This window comes from Ascaphus truei, chromosome 6, assembly GCF_040206685.1.
Source record: "Ascaphus truei isolate aAscTru1 chromosome 6, aAscTru1.hap1, whole genome shotgun sequence".
In the NCBI taxonomy this organism is placed as follows: domain Eukaryota; kingdom Metazoa; phylum Chordata; class Amphibia; order Anura; family Ascaphidae; genus Ascaphus; species Ascaphus truei.
Window position 1 is genome coordinate 121,431,382 of NC_134488.1, and position 23,951 is coordinate 121,455,332.

General features: G+C 44.5%; 2 protein-coding genes across 2 annotated transcripts in view; both read left to right on the plus strand.

The window, feature by feature from the left end:
• Positions 1-23,951, plus strand: part of LOC142498145 (uncharacterized) — an 86,608-nt gene that overhangs the window by 39,743 nt on the left and 22,914 nt on the right. Inside the window, exons 8-19 of the mRNA XM_075606652.1 lie at positions 74-127; positions 532-1,758; positions 1,928-1,957; positions 2,371-2,415; positions 3,164-3,214; positions 11,942-11,995; positions 16,350-16,403; positions 18,226-18,279; positions 18,684-19,910; positions 20,078-20,107; positions 20,521-20,565; positions 21,299-21,349. Coding sequence (XP_075462767.1) covers positions 74-127; positions 532-1,758; positions 1,928-1,957; positions 2,371-2,415; positions 3,164-3,214; positions 11,942-11,995; positions 16,350-16,403; positions 18,226-18,279; positions 18,684-19,910; positions 20,078-20,107; positions 20,521-20,565; positions 21,299-21,349 — 2,922 coding nt within the window. The remainder of the gene's footprint in view (positions 1-73; positions 128-531; positions 1,759-1,927; positions 1,958-2,370; positions 2,416-3,163; positions 3,215-11,941; positions 11,996-16,349; positions 16,404-18,225; positions 18,280-18,683; positions 19,911-20,077; positions 20,108-20,520; positions 20,566-21,298; positions 21,350-23,951) is intronic.
• Positions 3,225-11,536, plus strand: LOC142496627 (IgGFc-binding protein-like). The gene is made up of 8 exons (XM_075603288.1): positions 3,225-3,240; positions 3,636-3,689; positions 6,203-6,256; positions 8,383-8,436; positions 8,836-10,062; positions 10,230-10,259; positions 10,674-10,718; positions 11,472-11,536. The coding sequence occupies exons 1-8, from the start codon at positions 3,225-3,227 to the stop codon at positions 11,534-11,536; spliced, it is 1,545 nt and encodes a 514-aa protein (XP_075459403.1).

Genomic DNA, 23,951 nt, shown 5'->3' on the forward strand with positions numbered 1-23,951 from the left:
ATAGCAGATAACAAGGCATATGAAATAAGAGTCCATCAGTTCTACCATTTTAACATATTCCTTCATGTTTCAGAAATAATAATCACTGAAACAACGTTACCTGGTGGAAAAAATAAGAAGCCAAGTGGTGAGTACGTATGAAATATCTGTTAAGTATAAAACAGCATGGCACTCATCTTATTTCATTTATCCATTTTCTTACACATTTCTCTTATTTATTTAGTCAGAATCCTTAGCTTCTAAACCTGGGGAAAAACAGAAGCAGATTTATCAAAGCAAAAAAATCCCAAAGCAGATTAGAAACCTGGTTCCCAGTGTTTACACTACTGTACTTGTGGCCCCAATTTGCAGCCGAAACACGTTTATAAATAACCCCCCATGTCTCATCTTGCATTGCATAAACTCTTCTTGTGTATGAGGGTTCTTAATGTAATTAAATGGTTGGTGTTATGTACCTTGGAGCTATTTATATCTAACATTTTACTTAACAGAGGATGATGAAATTCTCATGCTGACTGTATTCTTTTTCAGGGCCTGGAGCAGTGACTCCCATGGGCAAAGAGTTTATCACAGTGTTTATGCAGAATCACAACCCCAAGGAGACTCCTCAACTGGAGCTTCTGGTTACCGGCAACTCACCATCCACCTCGGTCTCTGTCACCATTAACAAATCTAACTTTAAGAAACACCTAAAGGTTGGGAAAGGGGAAACAGTGACAATTCCTATTGCAGAACCTGTAGAGATGCACGGGACTGGCAAATTTCCGCATTCCGTGGTGATTAAAGCTGATGCTGACATTGCAGTGGTTTCGCGTAACTATAAATATGCCAGTGCTGATACAAGTTTACTTTACCCAGTGCATCAGTTGGGAGTTCAGTATTATATAATTACCCCTCCGTGGGGACCTGAGTCCACATACAAAGAGTTCTCTGTGGTCACATACGATAAGAGCACAACTGTTGATGTCTACCTAAAAGGAGCTGTAAATTTCCAAGGAAAGGTTTACCCAAAGGGTAGCAAGCTAACACTGACCCTGGAACCATTCCAAGCTGTCCAGTTTCAGAGCCCAGATGACCTTTCAGGCACTAAGGTGATTTCTCGACATCCTGTAGCAGTCCTGAGTGGGCACACCTGCTCTAAAAAGAATGGAGAATGTGACCACGTCTATGAACAGCTCTTACCTGTTGACAGCTGGGGAACCACATTCTTTGTGCCGCCCTTGTCCTTCCAGCCTAAGTCTGATGTTGTATTTGTTGTGGCTTCCCAAAACACACGCATTGATCACCAATCTGGGACAGAAAAAAGAACCAAAAATGTGAAAGCTGGAGAAGTGATCCAGATTGAAATTAAACAAACATCACCTCTATCCATCCACGCAAGTGACAAGATTCAGGTCTTGTTTTATGGCACTGGTGGGACATTCAAAGATAAATCCTTTGACCCTTTCCTTACCAACGTACCTGACATTGAACAATTTTGTTTCACTTATGAACTTACTGGACAAGCCAAGTTTGAAACCAATCTGGCTATTATTTTAACCAAGACTTTGGCGGCACCAGGAATCACTTTTGACGGAAAAGCTCCAGGAGAAATTAAGTGGAAGGTATTCCCTGGATCAGAGTACTCTTGGGGAGAATATAGCTATGGTGGTGGCTTCAGCATCCACAAGATGCAGCACCTTACAGTACCGTTTGGACTTCTGAGCATTGGCTACTCTGAGCGCATTGGCTATGGATCTGTGGCACCTTGCATCAATGGTAAATTATCTGACTTTCTACCGTATTCATTTTCTTTTCCAATAACTCTGTTTTAATTTCTACCATTTTATTTCTATTCAAACTTTGTTGGCACCATTTTAAGAGTAAGACTTTGAGTTGGAATTTTAAAAATGTCATTTTATGAGTCTAATCCTTTTTTTTTTATTAGGTCCTAGAGCTCTGGGTTCATGGATAAATGGTAAGTCAAAATTGCACATGGTCCTTTGAGATGAGTGAATATGTGGAAGAATGTCCTGGGAGGAGAGATGTTGAGAAACGTGTAGTGGAAAATTCATCCAGTTTCTAACATTAATGAGTTTGCGCATCTATGTATAATGCAGAATTCATCATTACTTGCAACCAACGCTATTGGCCATTGGCCATGTGGACATGAACAATTAAATGTTTTTTTTAAACTGCTTAAGCATTCCCACTAAATTTTATGTAAATCCCATAGTTATAATATCATGTGATATATTACTATATGTTGTTATAGCATAGCAAGTATTTAATAACATCAACAATTAGACATATCCTTCATGACACTGAACCTTGTCATCTTGATCAGCGGTTTTATATAAGACAAATTATTACTGGGTTTCTTGCTTTTAGGAAAATGGATCATACAAATGGGGCAACCATTGCAACCGAAAGAAAGTAAGTACTATAGTATATGTCTTATTCCGTATATACTGTGTGAACTAGATCTAAACTGTGTGCTTTTTTTAAAAGTTTGTTGAATTTAAGAGTTTAGTAGAAACCTAAGACAGAAGATATGCAGGAGGCCTGGGAGAGGGGATGGATGATAAACAGACCGGGCAATAAATGGATGATGTATTAGGGGAGCTAAACCCCTTTAATATCAGCTCCGGGGGCCCCCGCAACCATAAACACTTACCTCTGCAGCAATGCAGGTATCTATGCAGCAGAGAAACTGTGTGCCGAATATAATGGCGGCGTTTAAAGGTGCGCGTCACATGGGCCATTAGGAAGCCATAATGTTTCCGGCGCGGCTTCCTATTGGCCAGCGTGACCAGGACCGTTAAACTCCTCAGCGATACCGGCAGCACCTACGGAGGTAAGTATCTCTGGGAACAGTGAGTCTCTGGAGCTGAAATGAATGGTGTTCAGCTCCGGCGACCCCCGGCTTCTATCCTATAACAAAGAAAGAGGGGAAAAGATGGGCCGTAGCGCACGGTGTTTTGCTGCTTTAAATAAATATTGTTGAGACATCGTGCTTGATCAGTGGAAGATGTATAAGACAGAGAGTAGAAAGGGAATGTCTGTATCATCGTCCTTTGTGGCAGCGATATGTTAGTGAGTAAGGGGATAGAGGATAACAAGGTGCGGCATAGGAAATGAATCAATCAGTTCTAACATGTTAACATATTCCCTGATATTTCAGAAATAATAGTCATTGAAACGTTACCTGGTGGAAATGTTAAGAAGCCAAGTGGTGAGTACGTATGAAATACCTGTTAAGTATAAAACAGCATGGCACTCATCTTATTTCATTTATTCATTTTCTTACACATTTCTCATATTTATTTAGTCAGAATCCTTAGCTTCTAAACCTGGGGAAAAACAGAAGCAGATTTATCAAAGCAAAAATATCCCAAAGCAGATTAGAAACCTGGTTCCCTGTGTTTACACTACTGTAATTGTGGCCCCAATTTGCAGCTGAGAGACGTTTATAAATAACCCCCCCGTGTCCCATCTTGCATTGCATAACCTCGTGTTGTGTATGAGGGTTCTTAATGTAATTAAATGGTTGGGTGTTATGTACCTTGGAGCTATTTATATCTAACGTTTTACCTTGTCAGCTCGATCAGCGATTTTATACAAAGACAAATTATTTCTGTGTTTCTTGCTTTTAGGAGAATGGATCATACATAAGGGGCAACCAACAACTGCACCGAAACCGAATGAAAGTAAGTATTATAATATAGCTCTTATTCCGTATATACTGTGTGAACTAGATCTAAACCGTGTTTATTAAAAATTGTTGAATTTTAAGAGTTTAACAGAAATGTAAAAATCTAAGACAGAAGATATGTAGGAGGCCTGGGAGAGGGGATGGTGAGAAAGTTAGAGCATGAACCATATATCCATCAGCAGATACCATTCTTGTCAGAGTTAGATACTAAATACCAGTTTTTGCCCTATGTACGTTATCTGTGCACTCCCAGTAAAAGTGATACCATAAGCATTATAGCCAATGTCTTCCATGAAAAAACAAGTAACATACAGTACCAACAACAGGTAGAAAACCACTCAGTATTATATTACAATGCTATATTCTACATAGTATTGTAATATAATACTGAGTGTTGTTCTACCATGTCTGCTATATAAACACATCTGTAATGAGATGTTCTGCATGATAACTTCCTATATTGATTATGTTGCTTTAAGGCCCTAAGAATAGGACATCCGTAACATAACTGGAAACATAGTCAATAGAGGTTATTCATTAAGATGCGATAGTGCTGATCGGCGCACTATGGTAAGGAAACTATGGTATGGAAACTCCAATAAAAGACAATGGGGGCTTCTGTGCGATACCCCCTGATCAGCCTTACAGGACCACAGACAGCTTTCCTGAGGCCAAGGACTACAGTTTCCCCTGGGCCCCCCTCCACAACCAACCCACCCCCTGTGTCGATGGCCTTGTGAGGCTTCCCCTCTATCTCACATCCCCATCTCTCCCCTCTCGCACCCACCTCTCTCTCCCACTCCCCCATCCCAGTGTTGGGGCCTTGCGAGACCCTCCCACCCTATATCTCTCCCACCCACCTCTCTCTTCACTACATCTCTCCCACCCACCTCTCTCTTCCCTCCCATGCCTCCAACTCTCTTCCTTTTGCCCCCACCTCTCTCCCATACACATAACACTCCCCCTCCACATCACACACATAATACCCCCTCCTCCACATCACACACATCCCCACCCTGCACATCCACACATCACCCCCTGCACATCACACACATCACCCCCCTGCACATCACACACATCACCCCCCTGCACTTCACACACAAACTTTATAAAATCCTGCCAATATTATTTATTTATTTACAAAATATTTTACCAGGAAGTAATACATTGAGAGTTACCTCTCGTTTTCAAGTATGTCCTGGGCACAGAGTAAAACAAATAGTACATGGTTACAAGTACAGTTACATAAATGAACAAGGTATACATTATATACAAGACATTGCGTGCACAGTTAAAGAAAATATATATTATGAGCGTATGAAACAGTTACAGACCAGGTTAAAGTGTGAGACAGCCTTAGATTTGAAAGAACTTAAGCTGGTGGTGGATATGAGAGTCTCTGGTAGGTTGTTCCAGTTTTGGGGTGCACGGAAGGAGAAGGAGGAACGTCCGGATACTTTGTTGAGCCTTGGGACCATGAATAGTCTTTTGGAGTCTGATCTCAGGTGATAGGTGCTGCATGTGGTAGGGGTGAGGAGCTTGTTCAGGTAGCTGGGTAGCTTGCCCAGAAAGTATTTGAGGGTGAGACAGGAAAGGTGAACTTTGCGCCTAGACTCTAGTGATGACCAATCTATTTCTTTGAGCATTTCGCAGTGATGTGTGTTGTAGTTGCATTGGAGAACAAAATGACAAATTGAATTGTAGAGGGTGTCAAGTTTGCTAAGGTGGGTTTGAGGAGCCGAGCCATATACTATGTCTCCATAGTCAATAATTGGCATTAGCATCTGCTGTGCAATACGCTTTCTGACCAGGAGACTTAGGTAGGATTTGTTCCTGTAAAGTACCCCTAGTTTGGCATAGGTCTTGGTTGTCAGGGTATCAATGTGCATCCCGAATGTTAAGTGGAAGTCAAACCATAAGCCCAGGTATTTAAAACTAGGGACAGGTGTTAGGGTGGTGTTAGCGTTGGTTCTAATCAGGAGCTCAGTCACTGGAAGCTTTACAAATTTAGTCTTGGTCCCAAATACCATTGTTACAGTCTTGTCAGTGTTTAAAAACAGTTTGTTTTGGGAAATCCAGTTTTCGAAAATAAGCAGGATAAGCAGGAAATGCTACGCCTTTCACATGTCATAAATGACAACTGATTAATATTTTACCTACAACAGCCTTAATTGCCAGTCATTAATGGCACATTTAGCATTTTCTTGTCTTTTCCCATGTGTTGTTGAAACTCTGAAGTAGCCCCACTAATATTCCCCATAACCAAGGCAAACTGTGGGGAACACTAGCAATAGCTCACAATGAAGTCATCTTGTTCAGTACCAACACACAGATGTTTTTGCTGTTGCTCTGTGGAAAGTTAGTGTGTATACAACTGTACCCACCTGTGATCTAAATCAGCAGAACAATATAGCAATGGGATAGTGAGCAAGGGGATAGCAGATAACAAGGCATATGAAATAAGAGTCCATCAGTACTACCATTTTAACATATTCCTTCATGTTTCAGAAATAATTGTCATTGAAACAACGTTACCTGGTGGAAAAAATAAGAAGCCAAGTGGTGAGTATGTTTGAAATATCTGTATCGCGTACCCTGCAAATCACACACATCACACACATATAAATCCCCCTGCACATCACACACATTACTCCCCCCTGCACATCACACATACATCACACACACATAAATCCCCCTGCACATCACACACATTACTCCCCCCTGCACATCACACATACATCACCCCCTGCACATCACACATACATCACCCCCTGCTCATCACATCCCGTCCCACCCTGTATATCACACACCTCTCCCCTGCACATCACACACATCACCCCCTCCACTTCACATCACTTCTCCCCATCACATCCCCCCTACCCTGTACATCACAATCCCTCCCACCCAGCTCATCACATCCCCAGCACATCACATCAACTCCTCTTCACATCACACCCCCCTGCACATCACACACATCCCTCCTGCACATCCCCCCCTCACCTGCACATCACCAACCCCCCTTCACACCCCCCGACCCTGCAAATCAAAACCCCTCCCACCCAGCACATCGCATCCCATCCCCTGCAAACCACATCCCCTCCTGCACATCACATCACCTCCCCATAACATCACATCCCCTGCCACTGCACTACATCACCTCCCCACTGCACATCACATCCCCCCTGCACATCACCCCCCCCTGCACATCACATCACCTCCCCCCTGCACATCACATAACCTCCCCTCTGCACATCACATAACCTCCCCTCTGCACATCACATCACCCCTGCACATCACATCACCTCCCCTCTGCACATCACATCACCTCCCCCTGCACATCACCTCCCCCCTGCACATCACATCACCTCCCCCCTGCACATCACATCACCTCCCCCCTGTACATCACCTCCCCCCTGCACATCACATCACCTCCCCCATGCACATCACATCACCTCCCCCCTGCACATCACATCACCTCCCCCCTGCACATCACATAACCTCCCCTCTGCACATCACCTCCCCCCTGCACATCACATCACCCCTGCACATCACATCACCTCCCCTCTGCACATCACATCACATCACCTCCCCCCTGCACATCACCTCCCCCTGCACATCACATCACCTCCCCCCTGCACATCACCTCCCCCCTGCACATCACCTCCCCCCTGCACATCACCTCCCCCCTGCACATCACATCACCCCTGCACATCACATCACCTCCCCCCTGCACATCACATCACCTCCCCCTGCACATCACATCACCTCCCCCCTACACATCACCTCCCCCCTACACATCACCTCCCCCCCTGCACATCACATCACCTCCCCTCCTCCTGAACATCACATCCACTCATCACGCGCGCGCACATTCGGAGCCGCACAGTGCAGCCGCCAAACTTCTTCTGTGGGGGCGGGGGCTACATGGGAGGCTGCAACATCAGAGAGAGGCCTGCTGCAGGGGGGGGGGGGAATCTGGGGCCTGGCAACTGGACACGTAGATGCCAACCCAGGCCAGAGGTCCGTTCCAGCTGCAGTCGGCCAGTTTCCCCGCAGTCTCCGGGCCCAAGACAACTGCCCCAGCTCTTCCCCGTGTTGGCGGCTCTGAGCCCTATTGCAGTTTAATGAATAACGCCCGCTAAGTAATATTTAATTCCTCATTCACTGTAGCAATACAAGGCAATCATTTCTAAGTGGTGCTAATACATGGGGCATCTTATTGCTCGTTGAAGTGATTTAGCTGGAAGGTAGCACCGCTTAGTACATCTGGACCAAACTTTATAAAAGCCTGCCAATAAGCAGGACATGCTACGCCTTTCACATGTGATAAATGACAATTGATAAATATTTTTTCTACAACAGCCTGAATGTCCGGTCATTAATGGCACATTTAGCATTTTCTTGTCTTTTCCCTTCTGCTGTGGATACTGAAGTAGCACCACTAATATACCCCATAACCAAGGCAAACTGTGGGGAACACCAGCAATAGCTCACAATGAAGTCATCATGTTCAGTACCAACACACAGATGTTTTTGCTGTTGCTTTGTGGAAAGTTAGTGTGTATACAACTGTACCCACCTGTGATCTAAATCAGCAGAACAATATAGCAAGGGGATAGCAGATAACAAGGCATATGAAATAAGAGTCCGTCAGTACTACCATTTTAACATATTCCTTCATGTTTCAGAAATAATAATCACTGAAACAACGTTACCTGGTGGAAAAAATAAGAAGCCAAGTGGTGAGTACGAATGAAATATCTGTTAAGTATAAAACAGCATGGCACTCATCTTATTTCATTTATCCATTTACTTACACATTTCTCTTATTTATTTAGTCAGAATCCTTAGCTTCTAAACCTGGGGAAAAACAGAAGCAGATTTATCAAAGCAAAAAAATCCCAAAGCAGATTAGAAACCTGGTTCCCTGTGTTTACACTACTGTAATTGCCGAGAGACTTTTATAAATAACCCCCCCCCCCCCCCCGTGTCCCATCTTGCATTGCATAACCTCGTGTTGTGTATGAGGGTTCTTAATGTAATTAAATGGTTGGGTGTTATGTACCTTGGAGCTATTTATATCTAACGTTTTACTTAACAGAGAATGATGAAATTCTCATGCTGACTGTATTCTTTTTCAGGGCCTGGAGCAGTGACTCCCATGGGCAAAGAGTTTATCACAGCGTTTATGCAGAATCACAACCCCAAGGAGACTCCTCAACTGGAGCTTCTGGTTACCGGCTCCTCACCATCCACCTCGGTCTCTGTCACCATTAACAAATCTAACTTTAAGAAACACCTAAAGGTTGGGAAAGGGGAAACAGTGACAATTCCTATTTCAGAACCTGTAGAGATGCACGGGACTGGCAAATTTCCGCATTCCGTGGTGATTAAAGCTGATGCTGACATTGCAGTGGTTTCGCGTAACTATAAATATGCCAGTGCTGATACAAGTTTACTTTACCCAGTGCATCAGTTGGGAGTTCAGTATTATATAATTACCCCTCCGTGGGGACCTGAGTCCACATACAAAGAGTTCTCTGTGGTCGCATACGATAAGAGCACAACTGTTGATGTCTACCTAAAAGGAGCTGTAAATTTCCAAGGAAAGGTTTACCCAAAGGGTAGCAAGCTAACACTGACCCTGGAACCATTCCAAGCTGTCCAGTTTCAGAGCCCAGATGACCTTTCAGGCACTAAGGTGATTTCTCGACATCCTGTAGCAGTCCTGAGTGGGCACACCTGCTCTAAAAAGAATGGAGAATGTGACCACGTCTATGAACAGCTCTTACCTGTTGACAGCTGGGGAACCACATTCTTTGTGCCGCCCTTGTCCTTCCAGCCTAAGTCTGATGTTGTATTTGTTGTGGCTTCCCAAAACACACGCATTGATCACCAATCTGGGACAGAAAAAAGAACCAAAAATGTGAAAGCTGGAGAAGTGATCCAGATTGAAATTAAACAAACATCACCTCTATCCATCCATGCAAGTGACAAGATTCAGGTCTTGTTTTATGGCACTGGTGGGACATTCAAAGATAAATCCTTTGACCCTTTCCTTACCAACGTACCTGACATTGAACAATTTTGTTTCACTTATGAACTTACTGGACAAGCCAAGTTTGAAACCAATCTGGCTATTATTTTAACCAAGACTTTGGCGGCACCAGGAATCACTTTTGATGGAAAAGCTCCAGGAGAAATTAAGTGGAAGGTATTCCCTGGATCAGAGTACTCTTGGGGAGAATATAGCTATGGTGGTGGCTTCAGCATCCACAAGATGCAGCACCTTACAGTAGCGTTTGGACTTCTGAGCATTGGCTACTCTGAGCGCATTGGCTATGGGTCTGTGGCACCTTGCATCAATGGTAAATTATCTGACTTTCTACCGTATTCATTTTCTTTTCCAATAACTCTGTTTTAATTTCTACCATTTTATTTCTATACAAATTTTGTTGGCACCATTTTAAGAGTATGACTTTGAGTTGGAATTTTAAAAATGTCATTTTATGAGTCTAATCCTTTTTTTTATTAGGTCCTAGAGCTCTGGGTTCATGGATAAATGGTAAGTCAAAATTGCACATGGTCCTTTGAGATGAGTGAATATGTGGAAGAATGTCCTGGGAGGAGAGATGTTGAGAAACGTGTAGTGGAAAATCAATCCAGTTTCTAACATTAATGAGTTTGCGCATCTATGTATAATGCAGAATTCCTCATTACTTGCAACCAACGCTATTGGCCATTGGCCATGTGGACATGATGAACAATTAAATGTTTTTTTTTTAACTGCTTAAGCATTCCCACTAAATCCTATGTAAATCCCATAGTTATATGATGTGATACATTACCATATGTTGTTATAGCATAGCAAGTATTTAATAACATCAACAATTAGACATATCCTTCATGACACTGAACCTTGTCATCTCGATCAGCGGTTTTATATAAGACAAATTATTACTGGGTTTCTTGCTTTTAGGAAAATGGATCATACAAATGGGGCAACCATTGCAACCGAAAGAAAGTAAGTATTATAGTATATGTCTTATTCCGTATATACTGTGTGAACTAGATCTAAACTGTGTGCTTTTTTTAAAGTTTGTTGAATTTTAAGAGTTTAACAGAGAAGTAAAAATCTAAGACAGAAGATATGCAGGAGGCCTGGGAGAGGGGATGGATGAACAGACCGGGCAATAAATGGATGATGTATTAGGGGAGCTAAACCCCTTTAATATCAGCTCCGGGGGCCCCCGCAACCATAAACACTTACCTCTGTAGCAGTGCAGGTATCTATGCAGCAGAGAAACTGTGTGCCGAATATAATGGCGGCGTTTAAAGGTGCGCGTCACATGGGCCATTAGGAAGCCATAATGTTTCCGGCGCGGCTTCCTATTGGCCAGCGTGACCAGGACCGTTAAACTCCTCAGCGATACCGGCAGCACCTACGGAGGTAAGTATCTCTGGGAACAGTGAGTCTCTGGAGCTGAAATGAATGGTGTTCAGCTCCGGCGACCCCCGGCTTCTATCCTATAACAAAGAAAGAGGGGAAAAGATGGGCCGTAGCGCACGGTGTTCTGCTGCTTTAAATAAATATTGTTGAGACCTCGTGCTTGATCAGTGGAAGATGTATAAGACAGAGAGTAGAAAGGGAATGTCTGTATCATCGTCCTTTGTGGCAGCGATATGTTAGTGAGTAAGGGGATAGAGGATAACAAGGTGCGGCATAGGAAATGAATCAATCAGTTCTAACATGTTAACATATTCCCTGATGTTTCAGAAATAATAGTCATTGAAACGTTACCTGGTGGAAATATTAAGAAGCCAAGTGGTGAGTACGTATGAAATACCTGTTAAGTATAAAACAGCATGGCACTCATCTTATTTCATTTATTCATTTTCTTACACATTTCTCTTATTTATTTAGTCAGAATCCTTAGCTTCTAAACCTGGGGAAAAACAGAAGCAGATTTATCAAAGCAAAAATATCCCAAAGCAGATAAGAAACCTGGTTCCCTGTGTTTACACTACTGTAATTGTGGCCCCAATTTGCAGCTGAGAGACGTTTATAAATACCCCCCGTGTCCCATCTTGCATTGCATAACCTCGTGTTGTGTATGAGGGTTCTTAATGTAATTAAATGGTTGGGTGTTATGTACCTTGGAGCTATTTATATCTAACGTTTTACCTTGTCAGCTCGATCAGCGATTTTATACAAAGACAAATTATTTCTGTGTTTCTTGCTTTTAGGAGAATGGATCATACATAAGGGGCAACCAACAACAGCACCGAAACCGGAAGAAAGTAAGTATTATAATATAGCTCTTATTCCGTATATACAGTGTGAACTAGATCTAAACTGTGTTTATTAAAAATTGTTGAATTTAAGAGTCTAACAGAAATGTAAAAATCTAAGACAGAAGATATGTAGGAGGCCTGGGAGAGGGGATAGTGAGAAAGTTACTGCATGAACCATATATCCATCAGCAGATACCATTCTTGTCAGAGCTAGATACTAAATACCAGTTTTTGCCCTTTGTACGTTATCTGTGCACTCCCAGTAAAAGTGATACCATAAGCATTATAGCCAATGTCTTCCATGAAAAAACAAGTAACATACATTACCAACAACAGGTAGAAAACCACTCAGTATTATATTACAATGCTATATTCTACATAGTATTGTAATATAATACTGAGTGTTGTTCCTCCATGTCTGCTATATAAACACATCTGTAATGAGATGTTCTGCATGATAACTTCCTATATTGATTATGTTGCTTTAAGGCCCTAAAAATAGGACATCCATAACATAACTGGAAAACATAGTCAATAGAGGTTATTCATTAAGATGCGATAGTGCCGATCGGCGCACTATGGTACGGAAACTATGGTATGGAAACTCCAATAAAAGACAATGGGGGCTTCTGTGCGATACCCCCTGATCAGCCTTACAGGACCACAGACAGCTTTCTTGGGGCCAAGGACTACAGTTTCCCCTGGGCAGTCCCCTCCACAAGCAACCCACCCCCTGTGTCGATGGCCTTGTGAGGCTTCCCCTCTATCTCACACTCCCCTCTCGCACCCACCTCTCTCTCCCACTCCCCCATCCCAGTGTCGTGGCCTTGCGAGACCCTCCCACCCTATATCTCTCCCACCCACCTCTCTCTTCACTACATCTCTCCCACCCGCCTCTCTCTTCCCTCCCATGCCTCCAACTCTCTTCCTTTTGCCCCCACCTCTCTCCCATACACATAACACTCCCCCTCCACATCACACACATAATACCCCCTCCTCCACATCACACACATCCCCACCCTGCACATCCACACATCACCCCCTGCACATCACACACATCACCCCCCTGCACATCACACACATCACCCCCCTGCACTTCACACACATCACCCCCCTGCACTTCACTCACATCACCCCCCTGCACATCGCACACATCTCCCCCCTCCACATATACATATCTCCCCTGCATATCACACACATCCCCCCTGCACATCCACATACACACACACACACACACACACATACATCACCCCCTGCACATCACACACACATCACCTCTCCTGCACATCACACACACATCACCCCCCTGCATTACTCCCCCATCACCCCCATACACACATTACTCCCCCCTGCACATTATACACACATCACACCCCTGCATATCACATCCCCTCCCACCCATGCACATTGCACACCTCCTCCCCCTTCACAACCCCATCCTCTGCACATCCAATCCCTTCCCATGCATGTCACATCTCCTCCCCTGCGCATCACATCCCCCGCGGAGCTTCACCTGCCCTGCACATCACACCCCCCTGCACATCACACCCCCCTGCACATCACACCCCCCTGCACATCACATCACCTGCACATCACATCACCTGCACATCACTTCTCCCCATCACAACCCCTCCCACCCAGCACATCGCATCCCCTGCACATCACACCCCCCCTGCACATCGCATCCCCTGCACATCACATCAACTCCTCTTCACATTACATCTCCCCTGCACATCACCTCCCCTAAACATCACATCACCTCCCCTAAACATCACATCACCTCCCCATAAATCACATCCCCTGCTACTGCACACCACATCACCCATCTGCACATCACATCACCTCCCCCCCTGCACACCACATCACCCCCCTGCACATCACATCACCTCCCCCCCTGCACACCACATCACCCATCTGCACATCACATCACCTCCCCCCTGCACACCACATCACCCCCCTGCACATCACATCACCTCCCCCCCTGCACACCACATCACCCCCCTGCACATCACATCACCTCCCCCCTGCACACCACATCACCATCTGCACATCACATCACCTCCCCCCTGCACACCACATCACCCCCCTGCACATCACCTCCCCCCCTGCACACCACATCACCCATCTGCACATCACATCACCTCCCCCCCTGCACACCACATCACCATCTACACATCACATCACCTCCCCCCCTGCACACCACATCACCCCCTGCACACCACATCACCATCTGCACATCACATCACCTCCCCCCTGTACACCACATCACCCCCTGCACATCACATCACCTCCCCCCCTGTACACCACATCACCCCCTGCACATCACATCACCTCCCCCCCTGTACACCACATCACCCATCTGCACATCACATCACCTCCCCCCCTGTACATCACATCACCCCCCTGCACATCACATCACCTCCCCCCCTGCACACCACATCTCCCCCCTGCACATCACATCACCTCCCCCTGCACATCACATCACCTCCCCCCTGCACATCACATCACCTCCCCTCCTCCTGAACTTCACATCCACTCATCACGCGCGCGCACATTCGGAGCCGCACAGTGCAGCCGCCAAACTTCTTGTGTGGGGGCGGGGGCTACATGGGAGGCTGTAACATCAGAGAGAGGCCTGCTGCAGGGGGGGGGGGGGATCTGGGGCCTGGCAACCAGACACGTAGATGCCAACCCAGGCCAGAGGTCGGGTCCAACTCCAGCCGCCCAGGTCCCGCGCAGCCTCCGGGCCGGGGACGACTGCCCCAGCTCTTCCCCCTGTTGGCGGCTCTGAGCCCTATTGCAGCTTAATGAATAACGCCCGCTAAGTAATACTTCAGTCCTGATTCACTGTAGCAATACAAGGCAATCATTTCTAAGTGGTGCTAATACACGGGGCATCTTATTGCTCGTTGAAGTGATTTAGCTGGAAGGTAGCACCGCTTAGTACATCTGGACCAAACTTTATAAAATCCTGCCAATATTATTTATTTATTTATAAAATATTTTACCAGGAAGTAATACATTGAGAGTTACCTCTCGTTTTCAAGTATGTCCTGGGCACAGAGTAAAACAAATACATGGTTACAAGTACAGTTACATAAATGAACAAGGTATACATTATATACAAGACATTGCGTGCACAGTTAAAGAAAATATATATTATGAGCGTATGAAACAGTTACAGACCAGGTTAAAGTGTGAGACAGCCTTAGATTTGAAAGAACTTAAGCTGGTGGTGGATATGAGAGTCTCTGGTAGGTTGTTCCAGTTTTGGGGTGCACGGAAGGAGAAGGAGGAACGTCTGGATACTTTGTTGAGCCTTGGGACCATGAATAGTCTTTTGGAGTCTGATCTCAGGTGATAGGTGCTGCATGTGGTAGGGGTGAGGAGCTTGTTCAGGTAGCTGGGTAGCTTGCCCAGAAAGTATTTGAGGGTGAGACAGGAAAGGTGAACTTTGCGCCTAGACTCGAGTGATGACCAATCTAGTTCTTTGAGCATTTCGCAGTGATGTGTGTTGTAGTTGCATTGGAGAACAAAATGACAAATTGAATTGTAGAGGGTGTCAAGTTTGCTAAGGTGGGTTTGAGGAGCCGAGCCATATACTATGTCTCCATAGTCAATAATTGGCATTAGCATCTGCTGTGCAATACGCTTTCTGACCAGGAGACTTAGGGAGGATTTGTTCCTGTAAAGTACCCCTAGTTTGGCATAGGTCTTGGTTGTCAGGGTATCAATGTGCATCCCGAATGTTAAGTGGGAGTCAAACCATAAGCCCAGGTATTTAAAACTAGGGACAGGTGTTAGGGTGGTGTTAGCGTTGGTTCTAATCAGGAGCTCAGTCACTGGAAGCTTTACAAATTTAGTCTTGGTCCCAAATACCATTGTTACAGTCTTGTCAGTGTTTAAAAACAGTTTGTTTTGGGAAATCCAGTTTTCGAAAATAAGCAGGATAAGCAGGGAATGCTACGCCTTTCACATGTGATAAATGACAACTGATTAATATTTTACCTACAACAGCCTTAATTGCCAGTCATTAATGGCACATTTAGCATTTTCTTGTCTTTTCCCATGTGTTGTTGAAACTCTGATGTAGCCCCACTAATATACCCCATAACCAAGGCAAACTGTGGGGAACACCAGCAATAGCTCACAATGAAGTCATCGTGTTCAGTACCAACACACAGATGTTTTTGCTGTTGCTCTGTGGAAAGTTAGTGTGTATACAACTGTACCCACCTGTGATCTAAATCAGCAGAACAATATAGCAATGTGATAGTGAGCAAGGGGATAGCAGATAACAAGGCATATGAAATAAGAGTCCATCAGTTCTACCATTTTAACATATTCCTTCATATTTCAGAAATAATTGTCATTGAAACAACGTTACCTGGTGGAAAAAATAAGAAGCCAAATGGTGAGTATGTTTGAAATATCTGTATCGCGTACCCTGCAAATCACACACATCACACACATATAAATCCCCCTGCACATCACACACATTACTCCCCCCTGCACATCACACACATATAAATCCCCCTGCACGTCACACACATTACTCCCCCCTGCACATCACACATACATCACCCCCTGCTCATCACATCCCGTCCCACCCCTGTATATCACACACCTCTCCCCTGCACATCACACACATCACCAACCCCCCTTCACACCCCCCGACCCTGCACATCAAAACCCCTCCCACCCAGCACATCGCATCCCATCCCCTGCAAACCACATCCCCTGCCCCTCCCCATAACATCACATCCCCTGCCACTGCACTACATCACCTCCCCCCTGCACATCACATCACATCCCCCCTGCACATCACATCACCTCCCCTCTGCACAACACATCACCCCTGCACATCACATCACCTCCCCTCTGCACATCACATCACATCACCTCCCCCCTGCACATCACCTCCCCCCTGCACATCACATCACCTCCCCCCTGCACATCACCTCCCCCCTGCAAATCACATCACCTCCCCCCTGCACATCACCTCCCCCCTGCACATCACCTCCCCCCTGCACATCACCTCCCCCCTGCACATCACCTCCCCCCTGCACATCACCTCCCCCCTGCACATCACATCACCTCCCCCCTGCACATCACCTCCCCCCTGCACATCACCTCCCCCCTGCACATCACATCACCCCTGCACATCACATCACCTCCCCCCTGCACATCACCTCCCCCTGCACATCACATCACCTCCCCCCTGCACATCACCTCCCCCCTGCACATCACCTCCCCCTGCACATCACATCACCTCCCCCCTGCACATCACCTCCCCCCTACACATCACCTCCCCCCTACACATCACCTCCCCCCCTGCACATCACATCACCTCCCCTCCTCCTGAACATCACATCCACTCATCACGCGCGCGCACATTCGGAGCCGCGCAGTGCAGCCGCCGAACTTCTTGTGCGGGGGCGGGGCTACATGGGAGGCTGTAACAGCATCAGAGAGAGGTCTGCTGCAGTGGGGGGGGGGGGGAGAATCTGGGGCCTGGCAACTGGACACGTAGATGCCAACCCAGGCCAGAGGTCGGGTCCAACTCCAGCCGCCCAGGTCTCCCGCAGCCTCCGGGCCCAAGACAACTGTCCCAGCTCTTCCCCCTGTTGGCGGCTCTGAGCCCTATTGCAGCTTAATGAATAACGCCCGCTAAGTAATACTTCATTCCTGATTCACTGTAGCAATACAAGGCAATCATTTCTAAGTGGTGCTAATACACGGGGCATCTTATTGCTCGTTGAAGTGATTTAGCTGGAAGGTAGCACCGCTTAGTACATCTGGACCAAACTTTATAAAAGCCTGCCAATAAGCAGGACATGCTACGCCTTTCACATGTGATAAATGACAATTGATACATATCTTTTCTATAACAGCCTTAATTGCCAGTCATTAATGGCACATTTAGCATTTTCTTGTATTTTCCCTTCAGCTGTGGAACTGTGTTGTAGCCCCACTAATATTCCCCATAACCAAGGCAAACTGTGGGGAACACCAGCAATAGCTCACAATGAAGTCATCATGTTCAGTACCAACACATAGATGTTTTTGCTTTTGCTCTGTGGAAAGTTAGTGTGTATACAACTGTACCCACCTGTGATCTAAATCAGCAGAACAATATAGCAATGTGATAGTGAGCAAGGGGATAGCAGATAACAAGGCATATGAAATAAGAGTCCATCAGTACTACCATTTTAACATATTCCTTCATGTTTCAGAAATAATAATCACTGAAACAACGTTACCTGGTGGAAAAAATAAGAAGCCAAGTGGTGAGTACGTATGAAATATCTGTTAAGTATAAAACAGCATGGCACTCATCTTATTTCATTTATCCATTTTCTTACACATTTCTCTTATTTATTTAGTCAGAATCCTTAGCTTCTAAACCTGGGGAAAAACAGAAGCAGATTTATCAAAGCAAAAAAATCCCAAAGCAGATTAGAAACCTGGTTCCCTGTGTTTACACTACTGTAATTGTGGCCCCAATTTGCAGCCGAGAGACTTTTATAAATAACCCCCCGTGTCCCATCTTGCATTGCATAAACTCTTCTTGTGTATGAGGGGTCTTAATGTAATTAAATGGTTGGTGTTATGTACCTTGGAGCTATTTATATCTAACATTTTACTTAACAGAGGATGATGAAATTCTCATGCTGACTGTATTCTTTTTCAGGGCCTGGAGCAGTGACTCCCATGGGCAAAGAGTTTATCACAGTGTTTATGCAGAATCACAACCCCAAGGAGACTCCTCAACTGGAGCTTCTGGTTACCGGCAACTCACCATCCACCTCGGTCTCTGTCACCATTAACAAATCTAACTTTAAGAAACACCTAAAGGTTGGGAAAGGGGAAACAGTGACAATTCCTATTGCAGAACCTGTAGAGATGCATGGGACTGGCAAATTTCCGCATTCCGTGGTGATTAAAGCTGATGCTGACATTGCAGTGGTTTCGCGTAACTATAAATATGCCAGTGCTGATACAAGTTTACTTTACCCAGTGCATCAGTTGGGAGTTCAGTATTATATAATTACCCCTCCGTGGGGACCTGAGTCCACATACAAAGAGTTCTCTGTGGTCGCATACGATAAGAGCACAACTGTTGATGTCTACCTAAAAGGAGCTGTAAATTTCCAAGGAAAGGTTTACCCAAAGAGTAGCAAACTAACACTGACCCTGGAACCATTCCAAGCTGTCCAGTTTCAGAGCCCAGATGACCTTTCAGGCACTAAGGTGATTTCTCGACATCCTGTCGCAGTCCTGAGTGGGCACACCTGCTCTAAAAAAAATGGAGAATGTGACCACGTCTATGAACAGCTCTTACCTGTTGACAGCTGGGGAACCACATTCTTTGTGCCGCCCTTGTCCTTCCAGCCTAAGTCTGATGTTGTATTTGTTGTGGCTTCCCAAAACACACGCATTGATCACCAATCTGGGACAGAAAAAAGAACCAAAAATGTGAAAGCTGGAGAAGTGATCCAGATTGAAATTAAACAAACATCACCTCTATCCATCCACGCAAGTGACAAGATTCAGGTCATGTTTTATGGCACTGGTGGGACATTCAAAGATAAATCCTTTGACCCTTTCCTTACCAACGTACCTGACATTGAACAATTTTGTTTCACTTATGAACTTACTGGACAAGCCAAGTTTGAAACCAATCTGGCTATTATTTTAACCAAGACTTTGGCGGCACCAGGAATCACTTTTGATGGGAAAGCTCCAGGAGAAATTAAGTGGAAGGTATTCCCTGGATCAGAGTACTCTTGGGGAGAATATAGCTATGGTGGTGGCTTCAGCATCCACAAGATGCAGCACCTTACAGTACCGTTTGGACTTCTGAGCATTGGCTACTCTGAGCGCATTGGCTATGGATCTGTGGCACCTTGCATCAATGGTAAATTATCTGACTTTCTACCGTATTCATTTTCTTTTCCAATAACTCTGTTTTAATTTCTATCATTTTATTTCTATACAAATTTTGTTGGCACCATTTTAAGAGTAAGACTTTGAGTTGGAATTTTTAAAATGTCATTTTATGAGTCTAATCCTTTTTTTTATTAGGTCCTAGAGCTCTGGGTTCATGGATAAATGGTAAGTCAAAATTGCACATGGTCCTTTGGGATGAGTGAATATGTGGAAGAATGTCCTGCGAGGAGAGATGTTGAGAAACGTGTAGTGGAAAATCCATCCAGTTTCTAACACCAATGAGTTTGCGCATCTATGTATAATGCAGAATTCATCATTACTTGCAACCAACGCTATTGGCCATTGGCCATGTGGACATGAACAATTAAATGTTTTTTTTAAACTGCTTAAGCATTCCCACTAAATCCTATGTAAATCCCATAGTTATAATATCATGTGATACATTACTATATGTTGTTATAGCATAGCAAGTATTTAATAACATCAACAATTAGACATATCCTTCATGACACTGAACCTTGTCATCTTGATCAGCGGTTTTATATAAGACAAATTATTACTGGGTTTCTTGCTTTTAGGAAAATGGATCATACAAATGGGGCAACCATTGCAACCGAAAGAAAGTAAGTACTATAGTATATGTCTTATTCCGCATATACTGTGTGAACTAGATCTAAACTGTGTGCTTTTTTTAAAAGTTTGTTAAATTTTAAGAGTTTAACAGAGAAGTAGAAACCTAAGACAGAAGATATGCAGGAGGCCTGGGAGAGGGGATGGGTGATAAACAGACCGGGCAATAAATGGATGATGTATTAGGGGAGCTAAACCCCTTTAATATTAAACACTTACCTCTGCAGCAATGCAGGTATCTATGCAGCAGAGAAACTGTGTGCCGAATATAATGGCGGCGTTTAAAGGTGCGCGTCACATGGGCCATTAGGAAGCCATAATGTTTCCGGCGCGGCTTCCTATTGGCCAGCGTGACCAGGACCGTTAAACTCCTCAGAGATACCTGCGGCACCTACGGAGGTAAGTATCTCTGGGAACAGTGAGTCTCTGGAGCTGAAATGAATGGTGTTCAGCTCCGGCGACCCCCGGCTTCTATCCTATAACAAAGAAAGAGGGGAAAAGATGGGCCGTAGCGCACGGTGTTTTGCTGCTTTAAATTTATATTGTTGAGACCTCGTGCTTGATCAGTGGAAGATGTATAAGACAGAGAGTAGAAAGGGAATGTCTGTATCATCGTCCTTTGTGGCAGCGATATGTTAGTGAGTAAGGGGATAGAGGATAACAAGGTGCGGCATAGGAAATGAATCAATCAGTTCTAACATTTTAACATATTCCCTGATGTTTCAGAAATAATAGTCATTGAAACGTTACCTGGTGGAAATGTTAAGAAGCCAAGTGGTGAGTACGTATGAAATACCTGTTAAGTATAAAACAGCATGGCACTCATCTTATTTCATTTATTCATTTTCTTACACATTTCTCTTATTTATTTAGTCAGAATCCTTAGCTTCTAAACCTGGGGAAAAACAGAAGCAGATTTATCAAAGCAAAAATATCCCAAAGCAGATTAGAAACCTGGTTCCCTGTGTTTACACTACTGTAATTGTGGCCCCAATTTGCAGCTGAGAGACGTTTATAAATACCCCCCCGTGTCCCATCTTGCATTGCATAACCTCGTGTTGTGTATGAGGGTTCTTAATGTAATTAAATGGTTGGGTGTTATGTACCTTGGAGCTATTTATATCTAACGTTTTACCTTGTCACCTCGATCAGCGATTTTATACAAAGACAAATCATTTCTGTGTTTCTTGCTTTTAGGAGAATGGATCATACATAAGGGGCAACCAACAACTGCACCGAAACCGAATGAAAGTAAGTATTATAATATAGCTCTTATTCCGTATATACTGTGTGAACTAGATCTAAACCGTGTTTATTAAAAATTGTTGAATTTTAAGAGTTTAACAGAAATGTAAAAATCTAAGACAGAAGATATGTAGGAGGCCTGGGAGAGGGGATGGTGAGAAAGTTAGAGCATGAACCATATATCCATCAGCAGATACCATTCTTGTCAGAGTTAGATACTAAATACCAGTTTTTGCCCTATGTACGTTATCTGTGCACTCCCAGTAAAAGTGATACCATAAGCATTATAGCCAATGTCTTCCATGAAAAAACAAGTAACATACAGTACCAACAACAGGTAGAAAACCACTCAGTATTATATTACAATGCTATATTCTACATAGCATTGTAATATAATACTGAGTGTTGTTCTACCACGTCTGCTATATAAACACATCTGTAATGAGATGTTCTGCATGATAACTTCCTATATTGATTATGTTGCTTTAAGGCCCTAAAAATAGGACATAACTGGAAACATAGTCAATAGAGGTTATTCATTAAGATGCGATAGTGCCGATCGGCGCACTATGGTAAGGAAACTATGGTATGGAAACTCCAATAAAAGACAATGGGGGCTTCTGTGCGATACCCCCTGATCAGCCTTACAGGACCACAGACAGCTTTCCTGGGGCCAAGGACTACAGTTTCCCCTGGGCCCCCCTCCACAACCAACCCACCCCCTGTGTCGATGGCCTTGTGAGGCTTCCCCTCTATCTCACATCCCCATCTCTCCCCTCTCGCACCCACCTCTCTCTCCCACTCCCCCATCCCAGTGTTGGGGCCTTGCGAGACCCTCCCACCCTATATCTCTCCCACCCACCTCTCTCTTCACTATATCTCTCCCACCCACCTCTCTCTTCCCTCCCATGCCTCCAACTCTCTTCCTTTTGCCCCCACCTCTCTCCCATACACATAACACTTCCCCTCCACATCACACACATAATACCCCCTCCTCCACATCACACACATCCCCACCCTGCACATCCACACATCACCCCCTGCACATCACACAAATCACCCCCCTGAACATCACACACATCACCCCCCTGCACTTCACACACATCACCCCCCTGCACTTCACACACAAACTTTATAAAATCCTGCCAATATTATTTATTTATTTATAAAATATTTTACCAGGAAGTAATACATTGAGAGTTACCTCTCGTTTTCAAGTATGTCCTGGGCACAGAGTAAAACAAATAGTACATGGTTACAAGTACAGTTACATAAATGAACAAGGTATACATTATATAAAAGACATTGCGTGCACAGTTAAAGAAAATATATATTATGAGCGTATGAAACAGTTACAGACCAGGTTAAAGTGTGAAACAGCCTTAGATTTGAAAGAACTTAAGCTGGTGGTGGATGTGAGAGTCTCTGGTAGGTTGTTCCAGTTTTGGGGTGCACGGAAGGAGAAGGAGGAACGTCCGGATACTTTGTTGAGCCTTGGGACCATGAATAGTCTTTTGGAGTCTGATCTCAGGTGATAGGTGCTGCATGTGGTAGGGGTGAGGAGCTTGTTCAGGTAGCTGGGTAGCTTGCCCAGAAAGTATTTGAGGGTGAGACAGGAAAGGTGAACTTTGCGCCTAGACTCTAGTGATGACCAATCTATTTCTTTGAGCATTTCGCAGTGATGTGTGTTGTAGTTGCATTGGAGAACAAAATGACAAATTGAATTGTAGAGGGTGTCAAGTTTGCTAAGGTGGGTTTGAGGAGCCGAGCCATATACTATGTCTCCATAGTCAATAATTGGCATTAGCATCTGCTGTGCAATACGCTTTCTGACCAGGAGACTTAGGTAGGATTTGTTCCTGTAAAGTACCCCTAGTTTGGCATAGGTCTTGGTTGTCAGGGTATCAATGTGCATCCCGAATGTTAAGTGGAAGTCAAACCATAAGCCCAGGTATTTAAAACTAGGGACAGGTGTTAGGGTGGTGTTAGCGTTGGTTCTAATCAGGAGCTCAGTCACTGGAAGCTTTACAAATTTAGTCTTGGTCCCAAATACCATTGTTACAGTCTTGTCAGTGTTTAAAAACAGTTTGTTTTGGGAAATCCAGTTTTCGAAAATAAGCAGGATAAGCAGGAA